Source organism: Macaca mulatta, chromosome 7 (genome assembly GCF_049350105.2).
Source record: "Macaca mulatta isolate MMU2019108-1 chromosome 7, T2T-MMU8v2.0, whole genome shotgun sequence".
NCBI classification, from domain to species: Eukaryota; Metazoa; Chordata; class Mammalia; order Primates; family Cercopithecidae; genus Macaca; species Macaca mulatta.
In genome coordinates, this window is record NC_133412.1 from 55771925 (window position 1) to 55798493 (window position 26569).

At 56.2% G+C, this 26569-nt stretch overlaps 1 protein-coding gene across 21 annotated transcripts in view; it reads right to left on the minus strand.

The window, feature by feature from the left end:
• LINGO1 (leucine rich repeat and Ig domain containing 1) overlaps window positions 1–26569 on the minus strand; it is a 205899-nt gene that overhangs the window by 16028 nt on the left and 163302 nt on the right. The window contains exons 1-2 of one of the 21 annotated variants that reach the window (XM_077940031.1): window positions 3237–3345; window positions 2746–3120 (exon numbers count right to left, since the gene is read on the minus strand). The exons of 18 other annotated variants lie outside the window; for them this stretch is intronic. In XM_077940031.1, coding sequence (XP_077796157.1) covers window positions 2746–2751 — 6 coding nt within the window. In that variant the 5' untranslated portion in view covers window positions 2752–3120; window positions 3237–3345. 2 more of the 21 variants (XM_077940033.1, XM_077940032.1) reach the window with 2 other exon arrangements.

Consider the following 26569-nt stretch of genomic DNA (forward strand, 5'->3'; position numbering starts at 1 on the left):
CTCTGAGCGTCTGTGTGGGCTAGTGAGTACCGTTTGTCTCTTCCCAACTCCTGCCTGGGGCATCTTTGACATCACCTAGCTCTGTGCATTCATGCACAGGTAATCCTTGCCACTAGCCAACAGCTACTCTCTTGTACCTCCAAGGGTCTGTCCCATCCCAGGGGCCAGGCAGGAGGGCCAAAGGAAGGGTACTAGGATTGCTCAGGGTGTTCAAGGCAGATCATGCTTAGCCCAGAGCCGAGCAGGCAGCTTGGTTAGGATGTCCAGAACAAATGCATGCGTGACTGGGCTGGTACAATATTCAGTGCAAACAAGTGTGGTTTTATACTGTGGGTGACTGGGGAAGGAGGGGCAGTGACCTGAAGCAGGCAGAGGCTTCTTGGAGGAGGGGGTCAGGAGAAAGAGAGGAAAGGACCTCTTGTGAAGGGATGCAGGGCCAAGCCAGGTGAGGATGGGTGGATACGTGGCGGAACTGGTGGAAACAGAACAGAAAGCCTCCAGAGGCTAACCATGGAGGTGGGTGGGGCTGGAAGGCCACTTTCACAGAGTGCCACACACAGGACAGCTAGCCCAAGAAGACTCCAGCCAGCAAGCTAAGGTTCTGACTCTGAAACCACCACACCTACTGCACGCCCCTCCCTGGCCCTTCCCTGTTCCACTTCCTCTCCCCTCCCACCCACACGCTGCCTCAGGCCTCCTTGGGACACTGCACGAATGACTGCACTGCCTTCTCTCCCAACAGGAACACACCCCAACCCCAATTGTGCTTCTCCAGATATCTGCTTCCACAGGCGCCTGAAAAGCAGCACCACAGGAGCCCTCACTGGCACCAGGGATCCCGTCCGGCCTCATGCAGAACAACCACCCGCCTCCACAAGGGTTGTTTTTTTGGGGAGTGGAGTGGGGGAGGTCCCTCTGGGAGTCTGGGTTTTAGAAAACAATACCCAATATAGGAAAAATGGATGCCCAGAGGGCAGAGGATGAAGATGAGCCCAGGTGAAAGAGGACTATTGCAAGGCGTAGTCTCTCCACCTCCCTCCCAGTCACGCAGGGCCCTTGGCTTTGAGCACATGCCCATTCCCCTAAAAGCTGGTTCCCACTCTAACTCCAGACCCTGGGGACCACTGCAGCTTTAACTAAGCCCTACCCACGGGCTCACACTTAAATTATCAGGGGGTGGTGAGGGGGGCAGAGACAACCAGAACACCACAGGGGGCCTGTCCGTGCCTTTGCTAAGCCCCTTCCAGGAGGGGCAGCTGGGTGCTGCTGGGAGCCCCGATCTGAGTCCGTGCCCTCTTTCAGCACGGTTCCAAGGAGTTCTTGGTCTCTCCCCTGTGCCACCCTATACTCTCCTTCCCACCTTGGGCCATGGGTAGAAAGCAGGAAGGACAGGCATGCTGTCCCAGTAGACCTGCTGCTAGCGCCTTCCCAGAGGCGTGAGGATTTTGAGCTCCTTCCTGGCTTATACAAGGACAAAGGGTCTGGGAGCAGCTGGCCCTCTTCTCCTCACTGACACTCTGCGCTGGATCTGGGGAAGCCCCAGGCTCTCTGCCGCCTGGGTGTCCCGGCTCATTGCTCCCTGGGCATGGGAGGCACCCGTGCTGAAGCCGCTGGCATAATGACCAGCAGGGTTGAGCCCAGAGCTGCGGGCCAGGCTGGGCTATGCGCCCTCTGGCTGCCCAAGCCAAGCAGAGGACTGATGGAGGGCTGGGCGAGCAGGAAGGGGCTGTCCAGATGCCACAGGCCCCACCTCAGGGCCTCCTGCACTCCCACCCGCTCAGGGCAGAGCCCTTCCCATCCTCTCAGACTCCCTTCTCCCCCACCCCAATCCCAAGGCCTCTGAGAACAAAGAGGAGGTGCTGGCACAGTCGGGCTGCGACCCCAGCAGGAACCTGGAGGGGGCTGCCCACTGACCTGGCCCCACCCCTCCTCAAAGTGGGATCCGCCCGGAGGGACACATCTCCTGGCATGCCTTGAGAGCAGAGAGCCCACAGCCCACCCCGAAAAGGGCGTGAGGGGGAGCAGGAGGCTCCCTCCTTACCTCCCTCTTCTCAGCTGGTTCCCACCTCCCACCCGCTCTGCCTTAGAATGAAAAGTGGGGCAGGAGGAGGTGAGAAGCCCAGGCTGAACGCAGACAAAGGGGAGGCCCCTAAAGGGTTCCTGGGCTCTCCCGGTCCCCAACTCCTTTCCCTCCACTCTCCCTCCTCCCCATCTCCTTTTCACTGGGCTGGAGCTGGAAAGGGGCGATGCTTGTGTGTGGTGGGGAGCTGCCATCCAGGCTGGAGCTTGTGGAGAAATCCAGTCCCTGACCTGTGTCCACCAGCTAGGGAGTGTCTGGCGCTGATGGGGGCTGCCTGGGGTCACCTGGGGTCCACGAAGGGAGGTACCTACCCAGGGCTGAGCAGGGGGCTTACCCTCTAGAGTGACCAATACTCAGAATGGGAGGGGGGACAGGGAGGGAAGACCAGAGCAGGGCTGGGACACCCGTGGGGACCCCGCCCCAGCTCCAGGCTCCCAGCTTACAAACCCTGAATTTGTTGGGGTTGGAGGGAGGGGAGGTGGGAAAGGAAGAATCTTCATTTCTGAGGCTTGAGGGGAAATCGGGCCTGTGACCCCAAAGGAGGTCTGGGTGGCACCGAGGTGCCCTGCAACCCCAGGAGGGCGCAGCCAGGGCCGACGGCGGCCCCCAGGGGCGCTCGCCGCGGGGCTGCCCGCTTGGGGCTCGGCCGCGGCCGCCTGGCTCACCTGCATCTCGGGCGCGCCTTCGGTCCGCTCGGCTCGGTCACCAATCGCATGTCTCTCCAGCCGGCCCGGCCAGGCCCCAGCCCCTGCCCAGCCCCCTCCTCCGTCTCCTCCTCCTCCGACACCTCCGCCCGGCAGTCCGCGCGCCCTCGCGGGGCTGGCCGTCTGTCTGTCCGCCCCGCGCGGGCGGGAGCCGAGCCAGAGCCGGGGCCGGGGCTCAGGAGTGGGGAGGCGGGAGGCCGCGGCCCCGGCGGGCGGAGGGGCAGGTGCGCTCAGGATGCGCTACAGGGGCTCCGCGAGCCTGCTTCAGCGCCCTGGGCCGGCCCGGAGCCGCCGCCGCCGCCTCTGCCGCTGGGGCCGGGGTCGAGGCCGGGCGCGCTCCGCCGCGGGGCCGGGGACGGCGGGCAGCGGCCGCGCATGCTGCTCGGCGCCCCGCGTCGGTAGAGGGGCCGGAGCGGCGCGGGTGGGGACTCCGCGCCCTCCGGGGCCAGGACCGGGACCCACCGCCGCCGCCGCCGCCTGCGCTGTCGTCCGCCGCCCGCTCCGGCTCCCGCGCCGGCTCCCGCTCGGGCTCCGCGCTCTGCAGCGGCGCGGGGAGGGAGCGCTAGGAGCGAGCCAGGGAGGGAGGAGGGACCGAGGGAGGAGGGAGCGAGCGAGCGGCGGGAGCCGGGCGGGGGAGGAGAAGGCGCGGCCGCAAAACCTGGTGGTGGTGGTTGGGGGGTGACTCGTCTCCTTTCAGCGGAGGGGGCGGAGAGCGAGGGGCGCCCCAGCCGCTGCCCTGCACGTTTAGGGCAGCGAAACAGGCAGGGGGGCGCAGGCGAGGGGCGCACCAGCCAGGCGCTCCAGCTCTGCACACGGCCGCGCCCCTCCGGGTTCGGGGCTCAGGGCGAGTCCCGGGCCAGCCGGGTCTCTGGGAGTCCGGCGTGTGGTCCTCCCTGGGTGTATGCGCGCACACCGTTGTGTGTGATTTTGTGTGGCCACATGCGTGTGCATGTGAGCGCGCCAGTGTGTTTACACGTGTTAACTGGGCTGTGGACGAACACACGCACGAGGACGGACAGGGCTCCCCACCCGAACAGGGTTGTTTGGAGGGCGGCATAGGAGGCCGACCGGGAGCCCCCGTCCTGGCCCTGTTCCCTCTTCTCGGAAAGTCAGTGAGCCTGCAGGGTCCACATCCTGGCGCGGGAGGGCGAGTCAGTCAGAATGGGAAGCTCCAGGGGACGGCGAGGAAGCCGCGCTGGCCCGGCAGCTCTACCCAGGAGCGGGGTCTCGCGTACCTCCTCGCGGCCAGGGTCCCCGCCCAGCCTGGCTTCCTGCCCAGCAGAGGGCGGCAGGCCTCTCTGACCCGCTCCGTCCGGAGGCTCTGCACCCAGCGGCCAGCAGAGGGCAGCGCAGAGCCTCCGTCTGGGCTTGACTGTTCCCTCCTCCCGGAACGGTCCCGGGGATCCTCGGCTGGGGCCACAACTTCAGATGGGCCCAAGGAATGGGACCTCTCCTCGGAGATCCAGATCCTCCTTGAAACTCAGATACAGAAACTAGGCCAGCAGGGATGTCTTGGCAAAGCCTGCAGAGTAGGTTACCACTCTCAGGACCTCACCTGTTTTCCCTGTACTACCCCCTCCATCTCCTTGAAGCCAGACGCCCTTTAACACCAAGCCAGTTTTATTAGAATAACCATCAATGCTGACACCACCCGGCACAGGCATCCCTTCTCCACTGCTGGGAACAACCCATTAGCACAAGAATAATCCTAATAGCTTGAGTCCACAGGGGCAGCTGAGGCTGGGGGAGGGGATCTAGCCTAAAGCCTCTCCGATTCTGGGGCAGACCCTGGAATCCCACTTCCAGTGACACCCCCTGCCCGACATCATTGCAGAGATGCCTGGCTGCCACGGAGGGACCTCTCCCCACCCCCAACAGCACCTTGTTTCTTCGCTGTTCTGCCTCAAGCACAGCCCAAAGACTTGCACAGACCTTCTGTTCCAGCTGCACCATTTCTGGGTACTTCTCAGTCTCTTTGGCACACCGTTGCTCTGGACAGTCCTATCTGGAGCACTTTCTCCTGTCTCCCATCCTCATCCTAGGCCTAGCTAGTGCCGCCTCCTAGCAGGTGTCCATGATATGCTCAACTGTGAACTGTATGTTCACCCTCCAGCAACTCTGGGGGAGGCACTATTGTTCCCCTGTGACAGAGGGAGGAAAACCCAGGCCCAGAGAGGTTCCAGGCTCTGCCCATGGTCACACAGCCAGCAAGGCACACACAGCAAGGCACGGAAAGGGAATTGGACTCGCCTTCTAGGGCTGAGTGGACCAGCAGGGGGCAGGCTCGGCAGAAGGACTTACAGGTGGGAGGGGAAGCGGGGAGGGAAGCACAGGAGTCCCCCTCCCTCTCAGGGCCCAGCGCAGGCGGCTCCCCGGTCCCTCAACTCCGCGCTGCCTGGACCCCTCTCCAGACTCCCCAGCCCCCCCACCCCGGCTGTTTGTGAGCTACCCGTGCGCTCCCGCCCTCCCGCGCCGCCTCCTCCCACCAGCCCGACAGGAATAGACGCTCGCTGGCTTCTGCGTAAAGGCTCCGCCAGGCACCCGGCGGGCGCGCAGTCCCGCTGGGGGGCGGGGGCGGGGGCGAGGGCTATTCCTGGTGCGGTGACTGACGCACGCAAGGCGCGGCCACCACATCTCTCCGCCCCCGACTCACCTGCTCCCTGCCTCAGTGATCTCGCCGGAGAAATGGGGGAGAGACCAGTCCTTCCACCCCCCAAGCCCCAGGTGCTACCGGAGGAAGCTGGGATCCTGGGTTGGGGTATTCTGGGGTCCTGGGTTGGGGTATTCTGGCGCCCTCAATAACCCTAACCCTCCGCGCCTCGGAGGCAGCAGGGATGACCACAGAGCTGTGTCTGGGAGGACGGGCCCCTTGGCCTCGGTTCTCCACTGTCAATGGCATCCAAGCCATTACCCCTTCCCTTTGTCTCCAAAAGACATGACCTCTCCCAGCTCTCCCTGTTTTATTCCAGTGGAAACGATGGGGAGCTTTGGGGGAACAACCTGGAGGAGAGGGCTTTTTTAGGGTCTAGCTTGGGCCTGGTGAGAGTATGGGCCCCTGACCTTGTCACCTAGAGACTCCAGGAAAAGGGGGTCTGTCACTGGGTCCCCACCAGTCACCTCTGCATGAGCTGTGGAAGAGGAATCTCTCCTCTCCTGTCTGGTGGGGTGGTTCCCAGCAGAGTCCTCTCAGGGGTCCCAGGGCCATGGAGAATGTGACACAGCGGAATGGCCAGTCCAAGTCTTCTCTGGCACAACCAGGGGATCATGTCCAGGAGCTACAGCTGAAGAATGTTCCCCCGCACCCCAGGCCGCTGGCCCACTCGTGCCATGCCTTTTCCCTGATTTCTACCTGTGCTTTAAAACCTAACCAAGACCCATCTCTTCTATTCCTGCCTCCTCTTCCCAGACTGAAATGACCTTAGAGGCAGGGCCCCAGTCTTTTCCCTCTATCCTTACACTAGGAGCTCCCAAGAGCAGGTTTGAGACTGCGTGTCTCATAGGTGGGCACACAGCAGACCCTGGCTGCAGGCTGAGAACTCAGCAAGTCCCAATAAAGCAGGAGCCGGCGGCTGGAAGGAGCCAGCCTGACTGCTCACTGCAAAGCGGAGAAGCTGGAATGGGTTTGCCGGGGAACACAGGAGGAGGGGATAAGGCCCTCCAACATGTATTCAGCCCTTACTATAAGCCAGACTCAGCCACACTTCACATCTTCGTCTCTCTGCGAGATTGGCATTGCTGTCCCTACTGTACAAATGAGAAGACTGAGGTTCTGGGAGGGCTGGTGACTTGTTCAAGTTCACTCTGTGCATGAGTTACAGCTGGGCTTTGAAGCTCTGTGTGTATCTGATGTTAGTCCTGCTCTCCCCTCACAAAGAGGCTGAGAAGGCAGGCGGCGGAGCTGGGGTGAGGACCAAGGGTCCCCCAGGCACATAAAGGAGAGGGTGGCGCACACAGGCCTGCCTACATGCCTGCTCTATGCTGGTCCTATCCACTGGCATCCCAGTAGCTCGCAGGGTTTTACGATGATGATTATTTCTGAAGGCACTTGAAATTAATGACGGCTCTAAAATGGCTGGGACAGCACAGTCATTGCTGAGACCTCTAATTAGCAAGAAAAACAAAGACCAGGAGCCTGGGTGGCGAGTGGGGGCTGGGCAGCTGACATTGGGCATGGAGCAGGGCTGGGAGAGTGAGGTGGAACCAACATCCAGCTCGTGGGCCCTGTGGAGCTGGGTGCTCAGGTGGACCCCGTGTTCTACTTTATGCCACAAGTTAACTTATTAACTTGCTGTATGACCTTGAGGGGATCACAGCCCCTCCCTGGGCCAAAGATTCCCCAGCTATGCAATGAGGGGTTGCCCTGGGGGGTCTCTAAGTTCAGGGCTCCTTGGATGACCCTGAGCCCCTAAAAGGCTGAAGCCCAGAAGCTGGGGGCCATGTAGCCTCCAGAAGCCACCACAGCGACCCAAAGCCCTCCATGCCGGGGTTGCTGGGGCCGCTGTGTAATGAAGTACTAGGCTAGAGTGAAGTGGATTGAGAAGTGGCAGAAAATCCATAGGTCAGACCGTGTGCTGGTGCACTGTGGAGGCCAGCCAGGGATGGAAACACCTGAAGGGGCTAGCGGGACAGTCCCTTCTTGGAGGTGGTCCTGGAGATGTGGCCAGGTATACAGCCTTCCTGTCCCCTCCTGACCCCCTCCTCGAGAGTCAGAGGGGACTTAAGGACACGAGCTTCCCATGTAAGCATGTCACAAAGGGTCAGGCCTGGGTATCTTAAAGGAAAGTCCCTCATCCACTGCTGCCCAAGTCTGGATCCTCCACATCCTGCATGGGGCATCCAACATGGGGAAGGCAGAGGGGCTCACCTGGAGGGGTCCTCTTCCCACAGTGGCTGGCCCAAGTTGGTGTGGAGATATGCAGGTTCCCAAGGAGCATCCATGGTGGGTGTAGGCTGAGGCCAAGACTCAAGGGCAAGGGTGTGGGAGGCCCACCCCCTTAACTGGGGCACCCTCTTCCCTGGCATTTACTTCATGCTTGTCTTGTCATCGACACCTTTCTCAGCCCCTCAAATCCTCTCCCCTTCCAATTCAAGTCCCTGTGTGTCCCCTTCCTTCCAAAAACCTGCTCTGAGAACCTCACTTTCCCCTCAGGTGGGGCTATGTGTCCCTGGGCACCTTCCTGAGTCTCAGTTTCCTCCTCTGTGAGATAATGTCAGTTTCATGGGGGTGGTGTGAGGGTCTCATGACTTAATGTGTGGCTGGTATCTACCTGATGCCGATGCGGTAGGAGCCTGATAAACACAGGTATTTTTAGGTGATCATACTGACTGTCATGGTCACTGGCTGCCTCCTGACCCCTCCTCTGTAAAGTCAGGACTGTATCCTAAGGTCCCTTTCAGCATTCTGACTCAGAGACATCTGGACCACATTCTCTGTCCCCTGAGAATCAGGAACACCCTGAGGGCATGCATTGACCTTGCCTCCTCCAGTTTCCACAGCCAGCCCAGAGCCCCGATTCGAGGGTCTGATGTCTGTAAATTACACCTGACTGAAGTCTCTTAATCAGGAAGGCCCAGTGGATTTCCCTAGAGAGGAGGGCCAGGGTATGGGGGCAGGGATACTCTTGAATCCACACTTCTTACTCTCTCTCACCTTGGGGCTTTGGCCACCCATGCCTCCGTGGAAATGTTTCAGCACCAGTGACATGTCACTTGTCTAGAAGTAACGTAGTCAGCAGCCTCCCCTACTGGGAATCTCACCGGGAATCAGGGGAGGCCCAAAGGCTCTTGGAGGACTCATGACAGAAGCCCTGGCAGAGAAATGAGGTCTGGGCCTGGCTCCCACTCAGTGCTGCCACAGCCCTTCTGCACTTAAGTTTATTAACTTAAGCCCTTCTGCACTGGGTGGCCTGGCTGCTGTGTCTACAGTGGCTGAGAAGCAAGGAATTGGTCTGGGGCCAGTCAGTGAAGCGTCCCTCAGCACTACCCGCTGAAGTCCCTCCAGGAAAACACCCAATGTTCCTGACCTTGAGTTAGGATGCAGTCAGCTGTTCTTAAGAAGTCAAGGAAGTGTGCACTCCATTAAAAAAATTAAATTAGGAGCAAAAACAACAACAAAAAAAACAAATAGAAAATGTAAAGAGATCACTCCCTGGCTCCATGGGAACTCGGGCTCTGTGCTTGGCAGAGAGGTTCCTTCTGAGAGCCTGGCTCGGCTGTCCCCATGGATCATGTCAGGGGGAATTTGAGCTAATGTGTGCAAACAGGCAGCGCTATTAGCAATCCATTCATTAAGCGCTTGCCTTAAGTTCTGTTGTGCAGGAGACTTGTTTATTAACTTAAGTCGGAGCCTGTTATTAAGTCAAAGACAGCATAGTGGCTTGAAAGGTGCCCAGCATCAGGGCCAGGCAGTCTTAGGTTCCAGTTCTGACTCTGTCTCTGACTCCTGTGTGACCCTAGGCAAGTCACTTTACCTCTCTGAGTCTCAGTTGCCCAGTGATAGGCAGCCCCTAAGCCCACTCCCAGTGGTCCGTGCCCTACTTGTGTAATCCCCTCCCCTTGAGTGTGGGCTGGATCAATGGACCCACTTTTAATGAATAGAATACAGCAGAAGTGACACAATGTCACTTGTGAGATTAGATTACAAAACAACTGTGGTTTCCATCTTAGGTACCTTTTCTTGATCACTTGCTTTTTGCTATGAGGAGGGCCAGTTGCCATGTTATGAGAAGCCCACATGGAAAGGAACTGATGTCTCTAGTCAACCCCCCATGAGGCCCTGGGGCCTTCCAATAGCCACTCGAGTGAGCTTGGAAACAGCTCCTCTTTGAGTTGAGCATTGAGACGACTGGAGCTCCGGCTGATGTCTAGATGGGAGCCTTGTGAGAGACCCTCAGCTAGAGGTACCCAGCTAAGCCTCACCTGGATTCCCAACTTACTGAAACTGGGAGGTAATAAATATTTGCTGTTTTAAGCTAAGTTTTGGAGTGATTTGTTATGCAGCAATAGATAACTAAACCCATGCTCCATCTGTAAAATGGGTATCATAACTCCTTTCTCCCAGTGTGGCGAGGGCATTGAGATAAGGCAGGCGAAGTGTCTGCTCTCAAGGGGGGCAAGGAATGGCACGGCAACTTGGTGGTTATCCAGTAAAGGTGAAAAGATGCACACCCTATGACCCAGCAGTTCCCTAAAGTATGAGCACAAGAAGGCAAGCAGAGGAGCGCTCATGGCGGGATTGTTTGTTACAGCGAAACACAGGATGGGCCTAAGTGCCCATCATCAGGAAAAGGAATGTACAGAACGTGGTACATTCGCACAATGGAATACTATGCAGCAATGAAAACAGCTATGCTGGAGTTACTTGCATCAGCATAGGTGATCTCATAAACACGATGTGGAGGAAAAAACATATGTACAAGCTATACCATTTATCTCAAGTTTAAAAACAAGCCCCAAACCCTATAAACTGAACATGGATACCTACAAATATAGGAAAAGTATTAAAAAATGCAGAACAGTGATTAACACCAATTCCAGAGGACTGTCACCTCGAGGGAGAGAGAAGGGGAGGTGGCAGTCAGGCCTATCCTGATCCCCACACTTCGAACCCCACACCATGAGCAGCACAGTGGTTCTAAGTGTGTTATCCACTCACTCAGCAGCCCACTCAATCCTCTCAGCAATGCTATGGGCTCCCTTCTCTTCTTATGGGAGGAAACTGAGGTGCACAGAATCCAGGGAGATATTCCTGGGCTTTCCAGTCTAGTGGGAAGCCAGGGCCTGGTTCCTCACTCTGTCATTAACTTGGAGGAGTCCACATTATCTCCCTGGCCTCAGTTTATTCTTCTGTGGCTTGGGAGACACTCACTCCTTTCTCTTGATAGGTGTGGCTTGAGAGACTTGCAAAGTCTTGATTAATCAACCTGGAATATTTGCAGAGACCCTGTGAGCCAAGCCTGGTGCCAGCTACATGGCAGGGGAGACTAAGAACAAAGAAGTGTGGACAAGAGAAGGTGTAAATAAGACAATTCAATCCAACATAATTCAGTATGGTTCATTTTCACATGGGCTGAATTCACAGACAGACAACAGGTGAGGTTAAGGGATATTACTTGAGCACCTCTGGCATGCTAGGCCACATACTAGGTGCTTTTACAAATTATCTCATACAAGCCTCAATCACACCCTGTAAAGTAGGGACTATTCTTATCCTCATTTAGCAGTGAGGAAACAGGATCAGGGAGGGTGAGCAACTTCCCCAGGTCACACTGACAGCTGAGATTGCCAGGATGTGCCCTCCCTCCATTCTGACCTGTCCTCTGTTTGGTGTTGGGGACACAGATGGAGAGACTAGGCCTTGGTGCCCACTGGGGGATCTCAGCACAGACCAGGAGAGTCTGGAGGAGTCCGGAGGAGGTGGAGCAAACACGATTCCTGGAGGAGGAGGGTGAAGGCAAATGCTTCAGTGGGCTGACTGGTGGTAAGACAGGTGGAGGCATCTATCCATCCATCTCCTAATTAATTAATTAATTAATTCATCAAATGCCAAACATTTGCCACAGTTTTCTCTGGGCTCCAAAGCCCATGGTCTGGCAGGCAAGACTCAACCTAGTGTGATCCAGGCTGAGGTGGGAGAAGTGGGGGTGAGGCTGCGCACACACAGCACACAGGAAAGACATCGAGGAGGAAGCAATGGCTGAGCTGAAACCAAAGGGTGAGTCGGGATCAGTCAGGTACACAGAAGGTGGAGGCTGGTGCTCCAGGCAGAACAGCAGGTGCAAAGGCTGGGCCCTGGGATGGAGAGGAGGGAGAGACAGCCAGCCCTGAGGAAGGCCACTGTTGGCCAAGGAGGCACCAGCTCAGCTGAGAGCAGGGTGCGGGGCTGAGGCTGCCACCACCTCTCGCCCAGGTAGGGTGGCTGCCTGCCTTCTTCAGCCGATGGGTCCCCACGCCATCTCAGCCCTGTTGGGCAGGCTGGGCCCCTCTCCAGAGACGTTAAGAGCAGGGGAGTCTGAACCATAACGGTGCATGTAATTATGTGCAAAAATGAAGGAGGGTTCCTTAATAATTGATGGTGGGAGAGAGTAAATATCGGCAGAGGCACCCGGCTGCATCGCCCCGGCCCGTCTGGCTGGGACCCAGGGCGGCTGCTTGGCCGCTAATATGCCTATAAATTATTGAAGTTATAAAGAAGAAAGCAGGTGTCATGTCGCACCCATAAACAGCTTGTTAGCTAAGACTAACGAAGGGGCGGCCGGCCTCTTGGCACTGCATGGGCTCCCCCTACACCCTCTCTGATTACAGAAGGAGACAGATGAGGGGTGGGCGTGGTAGGAGGCTGAGAGCCTGGCTGGCCCCACACCCCGTCTCCCACCATCTTGACCCACTGTGGAGTCAGGTGGTGCTGGGAGAGAGAGGAGGCCCAGAGACACAGAGAGCCAGAAACGGGGCTGTGACTGTCCCAGCACTGTGGGTTCAGACAGCAGCTGGACAAACCTGCGACAGAGGATGTCAGAGGTCCTGCCAAGCCTGATAGGTTGAGGCCAGCTGGGATGCTGGGAAGAACTAGACACTGGGGTCAGACACTCAGGGTGCACCACCCAGGGAAGCCACCTGTTGGCGGAGTGGTCTCGGGCAAGTCACCCGCCCTCTCTGAGCCACTTTCCATTCATGCCACCTGGGGATACTCATGCCTATCTTGGAGGGTTGTGGAAAGGGTTCTAAGAGCATATGCGTGTGACATTTCTTGTGGACAGTAGGCCCTCATGAATGGGGCGCTCCTCCACCTCCGCCTTCCACCCCCATCTCAGGGGTTCCTAATTAGATCAGGCCTAATGAGGCTTCCCTCTGCCTGGCTGTTTACGCTCCATTAAGACCTGAGTCCAGGACAGCAGTGGGAGGGAGACAGCTGCGGAGGGGGAAGGTGTCCAGTTGCCAGGGCTTGGTTCATCCTAGGCTTCACCACGCACAGGGCGCCCCCACCCCCAGGGAGTGGAGAAGGGAAACAGAGGCAGGCCTCCGGAGTCAGAGCTGCCAACAGGGAGAGGCCCCATGGTGTGGGGAGAGGGAGGAAGGAGGATAGAAAGAGCAGCTGGGAAGGTTGGCATTTTGGCTCCTCTGTGTGAAGAGCTTGGAAGCCCACTTTCCCTCAGGCCGGGGGTCTCTCTGAGATGTTCCCTTCCAGGCAGCCTAATTTGGATACTTAGGTGCCCATGGAGTGCTCAGCTCTGCCAAGGGCCATATGAAGGCAAGGAGGGCAGTCTGGGTGTAGGGAAGGTGCCCCTCTCCCCAACCTGGCCCTAGGAAGCCCTTCAGATCCCCCATAATCTGCTCCATACCTCACAGGGAGCAAGGCTGGGACTGCCACTTGGGTTTGGGCAGCAGACAGGCTCCTCTCCAGGTCCTGAAATCCCCCAGCAAGACATTACTTCTGCAAGTGGTTCCCTTCTCCCAGAGGAAAGGAGGGAATCCCACAATTCTTATCAAATATGCTTTGAGCCTCTTCTCCCAGGGGTCCTCTCTGTACCCCTTATCTCACTTGTGCAGCCTTGGTCTATCCCGCTGAGGCCTCTTTGCAGATGCACAGAGAGGTGCCTTAGCTGCCTGAGGCCATGCAGCGAGTCAGCAAGGAAGCTTGTAGAGCCGGGGCTTGGTGCCTCTCCCCACACCGCTGGACTTAGCCCTGGGAGGAGACAGAGACTCACACTCAGCGCACTCTCTGACAGCCACTGTGGTGTGGTGGGTGGCATTCCCAGGAGCTCTCTTCCTGCCCAAGAACTCCCTGTGCCCTGGACACCTGCCCGTCTGTCACCCACTTATCAGGGTGGGGGCAGCTGGGGCTGGCACTTACAGTATCAATCGGGGTGGCCTGGTCGGAAAGGGGATGGAGATGTTTTCAGGTCCCCTGGATGGTGCTGGGAGCAGGACAGCAGGTGCTGTGGGCTGAACCAGGCAGGAGAGCATGGCTGTCCACGGGGTCAGGGGAGACCCAGGGCCCTGGGGCAGGACTCAGGACAGAAGCAAACCTCAGGGTAGGGAGGTCCGCAGTGGGAAGGGCCCTCTCCCCTCCCTGTCTAGGTCAGACCTTCATAAGGGCTGCTGGGACAACAGCAATGGTCCGGTTCCAGGGAGGAGCCAAGAGGCCCGTGGGCCATCGGGGTTGGATGGCGGAAGGGAAAGCTGGGAGCCTCAGACCCGCAGAGCTTCTGTAGGGGCTCTCCTGGCTCCTTGGCCTGCCACCCCCTTCCCTGCCATTCTTGGGCATGCTATCCCTTTGGTTATGGGCAAAGTGTCTGACAAACTCCCTCATCACATGGGGAGCATGGAGGTGGGGGTACTGAAGGTGGCCACCCCAGCACCATGGTTCAGGGCTTACCCCCCAGAGAGCAGCAGCCACAGCCCTGGCCCAGGGGCAGCAAACCCAAGGGAAAACTTCTTTCCCAAGAGTCTGCTGCCGCCTCCAGGGAGGACACTTTTCATTCCCACCTCATCCTCCTCCAGCATGGGAAGGGGCAGGGGGTGACAGCTGTAAACAGGGAAACGGGGGCGGGGTGCAATGGCTCACGGACCTCCTGAAATGTGGACTCTGCTGGGCAGAGCACTACGGTCAAGTCCCTCCCTGCTCTGCCCTCATTCCTGAATGTGGCACCTGCTCCAAAGAGTGGTGAGGACACGATGGGAGAATCCATCAGAGTCGCAGGGCAGGGCCCGGCACTCATGAGCCCTACAGGGGACAGCCCTTGTGACCATGAGTCCAGCTGGGGCAGCGGCATCTGCTTTGCGAATGTATCTACTCTGGGGGAGTTTAGGAAGGATACGTAGCTGTGTTGTGTTGTAGATCTCTGTGGTATGTGTCGTGCTAAATGTGTGTATGATGTCTTTGTCGTGTGTGTTGTGTTGTAGAGCTCTGTGGTATGTGTCACGTTAAACGTGTGTGGGGTGTCTCTCTCATGTGTGTCAGGGTAGGTGTCCCGAGCAGAACTTTTCTTCAGCTCCTTCATCAGTCCACAGGCAAAAGACCCAAGCTCCTATTCAGGGCTTCCCAGCTGTGCTGGAGGAGCCACAGCTGTACCCGGGCTGCGCCCTCTCTCTCTATCCCTTCTCTGCCCAGGCCATCCTGGAAGCACAACCCCCTCAACATGGCTGCCCCGAGCCCGCAGGGCAGGTGGTCGAGGAGGGGTACCTTGGTTCCAGGGGTCCCCAGACAGGCTTAAGCATCTATCTGCTTCTTCTGAGCCCACCACCTGCCTGTGGTATTTCCGTCACCTGGAAATAAGGATGGCATTGGTGGAGGTGCTAGCGACACCAGGAGAGCAAGACAGAGCCCACGACGTGGACCTGGAATATGACAGGAAATGGGCCCCAGAGCAGAGCTAAGCCCAGGGGCAGGCTGAGCCCGGGCTGGCCTCTCACTGACTGGCCACTTCGGAAGCTGAGGGACACAGTGCTGGCTGGCTCCCTCAATCCCTCCAGCAAACACAGACATGGCTGCTGTGCCCATTTCACAGACGAGAAAACTAGGGCTAAGAGGGGTGAGGTAAGTTGCACCGGTGGAGCCAGGACCAGCAGCCAGGCCTGGCTCCGGTGATAAGCGGTTTAGGGTTGGATAAAGGGCCCCTGGGTGGGCTCTCCTCTATGGGATAAATGATGTGGCTCAGGCCGGCAGCCCGAGGTGGAGAGATCTAGAAGGCCCCAGACGACGGGAGGGCTCCCCGCACTCTCAAATCAAAACATGGGCGTTTACACTCAGACACAGTGTGTTCACACCACCTGCTGGGGCGTGAAAACCAGCCATAAATACCTGCACGGTGGTGGTGGCTCATCAGGAGTGGGGAGAAAGGCCTGGTGCGCTCTCAGGAAGTTCCCAGTGACTCACAGGCTGTGGACCCCTCTCTGCACTTCCACACACCCCTCCTCCCAAACATACATGCTCAGAACGGGCGGTGCAGGGAGCAGTACCCACCCATTCCCCATACCAGGGGCTGAGGGCATTGGGAGGAAGGAGCCCTGGCCAGCCAGCTTGCAGGGACTCCACACATCACAGCCCAAGACGCTGGGGCAGAAGACCCCAGGGCACACAGTGGGGTGGGTGGGATAAAGTGGAGGCATGGTCCTGAGGCCCACTCCTTATCACTGCCTCTCTCCCAAGAGCTACCCAGGCCGCTCAGCAGACCAGTGCCCAGCTCTCTTTCTATGCTTAAACTTGGCAGCAGAGTCCTCACATTTACTTAACCTGCGGAAAGTAGAGCGGGGTGTACGTGCATGCCTCATGGCTAAAGATAAATGCCAGCGAATGCCTGAAGTGTGGAAAGCATCGTGAACAAATTCAGGGCTACTATGTTCATCCTCCCATCCTTAGGCCAGTGGGTCTCTGACTGGTGAACGCAGGGCTGCTGCCTCCGTGGGCCTTGGTTCTGCACCTGCCCGCACTCTGCATCCCACACACGTCTTCCCGGTCCCACCAGAGAGCTGGCTCCAGACCCACTTTAGAAGAGCTGGCGGTCTTTCCTGAAGCCAGCCGTGTGCACTGGGAACTGAAGTGTAAACAGGAGCAAAGCTCAAGGCCTTGCTGGTAATTCTCCCTTTGTGGTGGACATTAGCTAGCCTTACTCACGGAGGGGACGGCCCAGGGGTATAAGATCCCAAGTGCCCTTAGACACCTCCACTGCCTGGGGGTGCCAAGTACCCTCAGTGTGGCTGGCAGCCCAGGGTGAGTCCTGTGAATGAGCAAGTGCATGAGCAGGCCTTGGTTTCTCTATCTGCAAAGCAGGGATGGTGTCTGCCTCATTTAGAGGCTGGGGAGTGGGCGAGATAAAAGGGTGATTGAAGGGGCTTCAGCATGAGCCTGGTGGCCTGTGATGGAACAGACACCCAGCTGCCAAGGGGCAAATACATCCACGCCCCTGCCCCACTTTCTAGGCCCAGTAAAGTTGTAAAATAGTCAGTAAAGACACCGATTGTCCCCACCTGTGTTTAGCTGCACGTCAAGGAAACGTGCCTGGGTCCAGACATGCGACCTGTAAGGGACTCCACCCCGCCCTGCCACACAGCAATGGGTGCAGGACCTGGACCTACATGGAGGCGCCCCCCCCAGCCCGGACATGGTACCCACTCTGGCACCCTCTGGTTTTGTCCCCACAGGAGTTCTCCCTCCCAGCACCCCTCTGTCATGGTGACCAGGAGGGCTACGGGGCAGGGAAGGCGAGAAGAGGGAGGAGACTCTGCTGTGACTCATAGCAAAGTGAGAGCTTCTTCCCTCCTCTCTGCACCCCAAATATGGGTCATAAGTCTGTAAGCAGGTGGGGCACACACAGGCAGGAACCTGGGGTTTCCCCCACTTCCAGGAGGGACAGACCAGGGGCCAGCCAGCTTCTCTCCTGGGGGCAGATGTGGCAGAGCATAAACCCACCTTGTCCCCTGCCATCGTCTGCCCCGATTATTCTCTCATCTCTATCCCCACAACCTGGGGCTTCTCTGTCCCCAGGAGCACCCCAGGAAGGGATGGGAGCTTTGACAGTCAGAAGTGACCGGACAGGATTGGCTGATAGCCAGGGAGGGTGGGCTCTTCTCAACTGACCAGAAAGGAGGCAGACCCTCACTACAGAACCTGGGAAACATTAATAATGTCTAATATCTATCAAGTCTTTCCCCTGGGTCAGCAGACAACAGGGCCCACCTGGTGTCTGCTCCCTCTCTCTGGGCTCATTTACTCATTTCATACTCTCAATGGCCCTATGAGGAAGGTTCTGTGACTATCCCCACTTTACAGGGGAGGGAACGAGCAGGGGAGGCTAAGGAGCTTGCCTCAGGTCATGGCGAAGTGAGCAGTGGAGCTGGGACAGGCGCCCAGTGTTCACTCTAGCTAACGAGTATGAAGGTGCGGGAGGGCTCGGGGATGGGTGGGTGTGGGGTGGGGGACTTGGAGCTCCTTGGTCCACTTTCCTAGTTTACAGGCACTCCCACTGAGGCTGGAAGGGCAGTGTCAGGGGCTTCACTGGTGGGAGTCTAGGGATGGGCAGGGTGGCTCTCGGATCAGGTCCTGGTTATGCCCCCTGGGCTGTCCTGCCCCTGACAGGAGATATTAGGGAGCCAGGGATGAAAGGGTCAGTCTAGCAGAGCACAGTCCAGGGGAGAGGCCCTTCTCTATGAAAATTGGTGCCACCATTGCTAACTGATGGACAGACAGTGAGACATCTATTTCCTTGCCTCCTTCTTTCTTCCCTCTCTCTGGGCTCTGTCCTCAGGCATCTGGGAAGGACAGGGCAGTCAGCCAGCCAGCCACAGGGAGAGGGTGGTAAGTGGGGAGGACTTTGGTATCAGGTGTGGGCAGCTGGGGCCCTCAGTATCATATTAACTCCATTTTACAGATGAGGAGACTGAGTCCCAAGATCACCCAGATGCAATAATAATTGCAATATTACATTAACCATAAAAGTTAGCATTGAAGGAGCACCGGCTGCATTCTAGGTGGTGTGCTAGACACTTCACATGCAATGAACCTGTGAGGCAGATCCATGACTGGCAACATCCATGACTGGTACAGAGGGGAAAACTGAGGCTCAAAGAAGGGAAGTCACTAGCCCAGCTACTGTCACAAAAGTGGCAGTAGAGGACAGTAGAGTGGCAATGTCCACTCACGCAACCATGCACATGGCCACTGTGTCAGCTGCACGCCTTCCCCACTCCCCAGCCAGCTGGAAAGTGGTGGAGCTGAGATCTGAACCTACATTTGTCCATGTTCTTACTCCAAGGCTGGGCTCTACTCCCATGTTGACTGCGGCTGCCAAGAGAACTTTAAACAGCAGTTCGAGCCACAGGAAGACCCAGCCTGATCCTGGCCCCAACCTGTAGCCAAGGGGCACAGAGATCCGGGCCCAGCTTGTCTCAGCCTTGGGCCTGACCTCTTTGGGCTTCAGAGGCCCTGCTATGAAAGGGGGAGCCCTAGGTAGAATAAATGAAGTGAGACTGAGGCCCCTTGGTTCATACTGACTCACCCACGGTGGCCCAGGGCATACCCACTTCCCAAGGGTCACCCCTCGTGCACTCTGTTCTCCAGAGCTGGAGACCTCAGGCAGGCCCCTGATTCTCTGGGACCCCAGTCTGCTCCCTGCTGCCCTGCTAAACAGAGTTCCCAAAGAGAGAGACAACAGGAACCCAGGCCTTGGTCTCAAACCTGCAACCACACACCCCAGTGGCCTCCAGGAATCCTGCACACACATCCCAGAACCCCCCAGCTCTGCACGTGCTATTGTGGATCCTGGTCTGTGGAGCCCCAAGTCCAAACATAGGGAAGTGCCTTTCAGACACATCCAAGAAATGACCCTTAATCCTCCAAGCTAAGAGAGATCATTTGGATTAGACATGGTAGTGACACAGGCTAGTAGTCTGTATTGTCTGCAAACCCAGAACTGTCCTTGGCTGGCCAATGTAAATGTGTTTTCATGGCAACACACATGGTCATATAAATGGCAATGTTCTAGGCAAACGTGTGGTCTATGTAAATGTTCATCAATTCAAAGTAAACATGTTGGGTGGTGACGCCTGTGTACAATGTAAATGTCCATTCTTTGGTAAGACAGAGGACTTTACGAAAGATGCGTCTGGCTGATGGAAATACACACATGTGAAGTCAGTGGAAATGCCTGTTTAGTACAAATGTAAGGTTGAGACAAATACCCATGTGGGTCTGTAATATGGGAACAACCATCAGAGACGGAAGTCACCATGGAGAAACAGCAAGGTCATTTCCACCCAGAGACCAGGAGAGCAAAGATTCGGGAGTACCATGTGGAAAGGAGAGAGCAATTTGGAGGAGGAAGGGGGTTCAGGAAGGAGCTGAGGGATAGGGCACTCTGGCTTCTGGGTCAGGCTAGAGAGCTGGGTCGGCTGGGGCTAGGGGTGCTGGGGAAGGTTTCTAGCTGGAGGACAGAAACCAAGGGAACCCAGAGGGCAGTGAGGGGCTCTGGAATCTAGTGTGGCAGGCAGGACTCTTGCTGAGGCTGGACTCCCGTAGCCTGCCCCACTGAGTGCAGCAGCCCCCAACACTGCTCAGGGCTGGGCAGGTGACGGCCACCAAGGGGATAGTGGAGATGATGAAAGGGGGGAGATCTTTACCCCCAAACAAGACTTAGTTCCAGGTCCACCCAGCCACTGGGTAACATTGGCCAATGCCCCCCAAATCCCAAGCCTCAGTCTTCTCTGTGGAAAATGGGAGAGGGGATAAATACCACCCACACGTTCTCACATGAGCTCAGAGGTAAAAGGGCTTTGCAAACTGTTAAGTGGTGAACAATGTGAGGTGAAGGTGCTTTGCTGGCCCTGGGGCTTTGTTGCCAATTAACAGGCACTGGGGTGGCCGATTTGATGTCTACGGCATGGTGTGTAAGCCTGTGCACAGCATGTGCATATGTGTGTGTATGTGTTTAAGACTCGAAGCTTTCAGAGACTATGCCACAGAGGTTTGGAGTGAGGGGGAGGAGAAGGAATAATCTTAAAAGCAAAAAAAAAAATTATTATGTGTCAAAAGGAGTGGGGAGGCTTAAATGGCTCCCAGGTGGGACACAGAATAAAATAGTCCCTGCTATTATTTTTTGATTGTCTCCATGCAGGGAAGACTAGCAGAGGGTCGCCATAGCAACCCTGGGCATCCGGCAGGGGGCAGCCTGGACCCCACAGGTTTGTCTGGGCTGAGCAGTGTGAGTCAGCCCATCAGAACCCAGAGGCCAGGGCTGGGTTCAATCTAGGCAGGACCCTTGTCATGGACTCCCACTTCCTCTTGTTCTGCAAGCCACACCCGCAATGGGGAAAAGGGCAGACTGGAGATGCCCAGTAGAGGGACTAGGCCAGGGTAGGACTGGGGGCTGCATCCAAAGATGGAGAATCTCAAGATGGGGATGGGGTGAAGGCAGAGGCTGAAGGTATGCTGGAGGCAGTGAGGAAGTCCTGCAGGGTGGTCACAGAGGGCAGAGGCTGTATATGGCTAACACAGGTGATGGGATAAGGACTGGGAGGTGGGGTATGGGAAAGAGAGGGTGGGAGAGTCTGGGTGCTGGGGTGGACAGGGCACTGTGTAGAGGCTTGGGTTTGGTGGCTCTCCCAAGTCCATCCCTGAGCCTTTGCTACTGCAGCGCAAGTAGACATTTCAGAGGCTAGGTCCGGAGTGGATCTGGCCTCACTGGAGGGCTTCAAAGGTAGGGGTCAAGCAGAAAAGGAGGGCAGAGAAGGAAAATCCTGACTGGAAAAAAAGTAGCTATGGCAGATTCACACATTTGGGTGCACAGGCAGAGGCCGCTTTTGGTGGAAACTGCATTGTAGGGAAGAGATAGTTCTCTACTTGTGGAAAGGTAGCTGTGAGCTTGCTGTCTGTTTCACTGCTGTATCCCAGAGCCTGCCATTCAAGAAATATTTTTTGAATAAATGAATGAATGACAGAAGACTGAATGAACAGTGTTCAGAAAGCTACATGGAAGCTCTAAGGAGGCGTTAACATCCTCTTTCTGAAAATTTGCAGGCTGCATTAGAACTAAGCAAGCTATTGATACCACACTGACCTAAAAATAGCAAATGGCGAAGTCACTGGCCTCGGAGGCTGGAGAATCTTAACACCAGGTGGCCCAGCGCATACCCAGAGCTTCTGGCAACCTAAATCCGGAAAAAGTGGTAACAGTTCCTTCTGGTCAAATGACGAAAGCCTAAATTTGTATCAAGTAGTGGCTGATAACAGTCAATTTCTACCTAGAAGGCACTACATTGGATCTAGGTGTTCAGGGTTCTTTAAATCATGCTCTGAATGAATAAGCAATGATTCCAAAGTATGTGAAGCTAGCCTCACAGTTTGAAGTCCTTGAAATCACACTTTCCAAACAGCTTCAAATGAAGAACAAGCTCATACAAACTCAAGAGTGCTTGATCGATGAGCAGCTCCAGCAAGTGCAGACATCACAGTCTGGGGCAGTGCGTGGCTGACCCCTTTACCTGTTGAACTAGCTGCTTTGGCCCTTGTTTCAAGGGAAAAGGGCTTTAGAGGAATTGAGGGTTTGGTGCTCTTAAGGTTTGAGGTCTTTTGGGTCTCTGGGTTTGGCCAGGCCCTTAGGGACTGTGGGCTGAGGCTGAGCAAGGGTAGCCTTGGGACATGTCTCAAACTCTGGTGAAGTCAAGAAAGGCCACAGAGTGGAAAATCCAGAATCTACATCCCATTCATGCCATCCACTCTCTGAGCAGATGTCCCCCTACAAAAGGCCCAAGGGACTCCTGAAGAGCAGCCATAAATAGACCACAGAGTTAAACAGTGCAAGGGCATGCTGTGGACCCACCAACTTTGGGCAAATCTTTTGCCTTCTCTGTGAATCAGAAAATCAATGGGATAGACCATGCCTCACAGGCTATGGTCCCATGCCTCACCCTAGGGATCGAATAAGATGATGGATACCAAAGTGCTTCATTAACGATAAAGTGCCAAAAAGAGTTACTACTAATTTTGTTGCTATTATTGATTCATTGGGTAGAAGGGGGTCTGTTCCCGGAGTCCCGGGGACTTGAAAGCGTCTCTGGGGTTTCCAGGGGCATCCCTTCTCTGCACTATGAAATTATGACTGACAGCTCTTCCATCTTCCTGAGCAACTCCAACATCTTTTACCTACAGCTGCAGCTGGGGAAGGAGTGTGTGTGTGTGTGTGTGTGTGTGTGTGTGTGTATGTGCGTGCGCACGCGTGTGCGTGTGTGTGTGCTGCCAGAACAAGGAAATCACATTTCCCTGTGTCAATATATCCTCCAGGTGACGTCTGTCACTCACACCCACTCCAGACATACCCTACCTCTCAGCTGTTGCTCCTGCTGTTCTCCACCTGGAACCTGCTCCCAACTCTGCCCAGCTAAGTGGTTCAGGGTCCAGCTTCCATTCCTCCTTCACCAGGGAGTCCTCCTGGATTTTTCCAGCCCAGTGGTGGTCAATGGCCAGCACAGTGTGGGAAGAGGGAAGGAAAGTGGGCTTAACCTACAGCCTGTCTGGTCTGTGCCTTGGCTGGTAATCAGTGAGCCTTCTTGGAGGGAGTGTGCCTCTGTCGCCCCATCTGCCTTTTGTGTTTCCTTCCCTGACTGTGAGCTACTGCGGGGGAGGGCACGGTTTGACCCTCAGGACCCAGCCCAGTGGGTGTAGGGCAACACAGGGTGGAAGGATCAGGTCTCTTTCCTATTTGAGCTACCTCAGATTGGGAAGGGGGAAATGCAGGTTGGCAAAGAAGCTCTCAGAACCTTGATGTCAAAGGTGGGGACAGGGACATAGGCCAACCCCTTAATTGGGGGAGACTGAGACTTGCCCAAGGTCACACAGCCTTGTAGTTTTGGATTCAAGGTTGATAGTCAAGGTGGCTCTGGATTCCAGGGGTCTCGAGGCCCCATCTGCTGTTCTGGGTTTCTGTGGGCTCAAGTGACCCCAAAGTCCTTAATCACTGTCCCTGCCTGCTGTCCTCTCCCCAACAGGCCTTGGCTACTCATCTTGAACTGACCTTAGACTCTAGGGCAGACCTGTGGCCTCCAGCCAGGGAGGATGGTATCTTCCTGAGGAATGAGGGAAGTTGCTGAGTGACAGGGTCCTCCCCAGCCTGGTGGGCCATCCAGACCACCCCAGGCCCTCTTGATATTGAATGGAACATTTGTTGAGTGGAATTGAATTAACTGTTCGATTGCAGGAGATGTAATTTGATCTGGATCTTATGAAGCCCTTAATAAAGTCAAGGTATTACTGGTATCTGCTGCTTTTTCATCTGTTAAACAAGGCATGGGACCAGGGGCAGGTTACTCAGCTGGGAGTGAGGGTGTCCGTCCGCTCTTCCCACCTTAGCTGCCACCATGCCATGTGCCCCTCGGGAAGTTGCTACTTGTCTCTACCCTAGAAGCAAAAGCCTTCCTGCTCAACGTAGGGAGTGCCCATCAACTCTAACAGTCCATCTGAAAGGGATGGCTTGGAAAGGAAGCGGGGTTGGATCTCTTTGGAGCTGGGGGTGGAGGGGAAAAGAGTACCATTTATTAGGTACCTCCTGTGTGCCAAGCTCCCATTCCCTTCAGTTCACTGAATGTTCACAGCATCCCTGTGTGCTAGTTGCCTGTGGGAGTCATTAAGGAATGTTAACTAATATACCAATTTTCTTCCTCTTAGGCACTTGGTGCGGAACTGCAGTTCTCTGTCCCCTTTAACATTAGGTATGGCTATGTGACTTGCTTTGGCCAATGACATGTTAGGGGAAGTTACAAGTGTCACTTACAAGAGAAGGCTTTAAGACCCAGGGTGGCCTTGGCCATGCCTTTTCCTGCTACCATGGTAACTGGATGCACAGGTCGAGATGGTAGGCACTTGCTCAGCCTGGGATCCTCAGTGAGGAGTGGATATCCCATGCTTGGAATGGGGGTGAGAAATGACCATGAGTTGTTTGAAATCTCCAAGATTTTGAGGTTGTTTGTTACTGCAGCAAAACCTAGCCTAGCCTGACTGCTCCAGTGCCACTATTTTCTGGATGACAAAATGGAGGCTCAGAAAGGTCCAGAAACTTGCTGGGGAACCAGGGTAAGTGAGTGGCAAAGTTAAGAGTCAGTCTCAATCCATCAGACGCCAAGACCATGCTCTTCCCTAAGTAGAGGAGTCCTGGGGCTACCTCAGGCTGGCTAGGTATGGTTAGAGTCCAGCTGGTGGGGATTGGGACTGGGGTCTCAGCACCTATTTCTCCTAATTTCCAACCCATCACTGAGCACAGTGCCCCTGAAATCCTCACTGTGGCCCATTGGAGATGTAGATGGGGGCCTTCAGTCTGTGAGAGGTGGAGGGAGTCAGGGGAGAGAGACCTGGAGAGGTCATGGAAAGGGCTTGAGAGCTGGACAGCGCTGGGTTCTAACCCTGGCTCTGCTGCCACTAGCTGGGTAATCTTGGGTAAGTTACCATCCTTTTCTGAGCCTCGGTCTTCTCATCCAGTGTCAAATGGAAATAATGCTCCTTCCCTGGTTATTGTAAGAATGAAATGAGATGTAAAGATCTTGGCACAGAGTAGGACTCAATACTTGGGCTCTGTTGCTATTGGAGGCATCAGCCAGAGCTGAGGTGGCCCTGATGCTTCACCCCTCCCCTTTCCTCTCTGCTCAAGGGAACAAAGCCAGATTTCCCTCCTGTTTTCCCTAGACACACCTTAAAGGAGTCTTGCCCATTCATCTCATGGGCTCCCATTCAGCCCCTAGGGGAGGAAGGAACAGCCATCTATAACCCCGTTTATCACTGGGAAATGGCAGTCCAGAGGGTCTCACACCGAGGAAGCTCTGAGAGAGCAATGTCACAGTGCTGGCCTCTCTTCATGGCAGCTCCATTTTGCAGGGTCTGGAGGGAACTTCCTGGAAGGAGGGCTGGCTGCCCCAGACCCAGCAGGTGAAGCTCCAGGAAGAGGAGCTGGAGAAGAGCTAGAGATTCCACGGGGCCAGTTCTGCCTTAGAGCTGCCCATGTGGCCTGGGTTGGGCCCAGGCTGGTTCTGCCCCAGCTCCCAACTGCCTACTTGTCATTCATAGACTTCTTCCTCCCATCCCACCCTCTCTTCTGCCAGGATAGCCCCTCCCTACAATGCCACTTCCCCAAACATGGACATTCTGGGTCCCACCGCCACACCTCTGCTCAAGGTGGGCACTTCTCTGGGATCAGGACCACATCCGTTTGCTTCTCCTGATGTCCCCAGTGGATGCTGGCAACCATGACCTGAGTGAACATACCAACAGCAGCTGCCACTTAATGACAGCCACTCTGGCCTCTCCACTGGCTGCACACCACAGGAAACCTTCAAGGTAGGTATCAACATCTCCATCTTACAGACTGGAGAAACTGAGGCCTAAGGAGGTTCATTTGCCAGGGGTATGAACAGATGGAGCCAGATTCACACCCAGGTCTCTCTACCCCAAGCCTGTGTTCTCAGGACACCCAGCCCCAGTCCCTGACGAGACAGGTAGGGCTGATGGGTGGACACTAGCCTCTCCTGCCAGCTCCCCACATCCTCCCGGCCTTCTCCTCCCCATTGCTCGCCTCTGTGTAGTTTCCGGTTCTCCAAGCAGCCTTCCACATCTGCCCCAGCCACGTGGAGTTCCACTGCCAAGCTACTAAAGCCCAGGAGGTCTGCTGTGGACTTGGGTTAGGGTGGACTCCTGCCCCTGCTGGGACCCTGGGAGCAGGGTCTGCGTCCTCTACCCTCTGCTGCTTCCAGTGTGGCTGCCCACAGGGCTGGGCACTCAGGGGACAGGGGTGACAGTAAGGAACCCAGAAACAGTCCAAATAGTTGACTTGAATCTCAGGCAGGATGCAGGACTGTGTATTTTAAGGAAGAGGTTTACCCAAGGACTGGACAACGAATTAGAGGGAACTCCAGACCCCACTTTGGCCCTGGACTGAGCTTTGGGGAACAGAGGTCCCTGATCAACCCTTGCAGCTCCAGACAGCTCCACTGCTCCCTCTTGGCTCCCTCTGACTCTCTCTCTCTCTCCTTGCCTTTTTCCACCCCCTTCCCCTGCCCTTTTTCCCTTCCTAAAAAACACAGAGAAATGGGATTCAGAAGCCTACACCGCCTGCGAAGTATGGTTCAGCCTCCCCAAAAGAGGAAATGCCAGTGTGCGGGTTCTCATGGCAACTCCAGCTCCTCCCCCCGCAGCCGCCCTGCGCCCATATGGTGAGACTCGCGTGGCACCGGCTCAGAGGGGCCTTGGGGTCTGGGGCTTGGGCTGCAACGGGGGCCATGTTGGTTCCCTCAGCTGCCCTGTCCAGAGCTCACC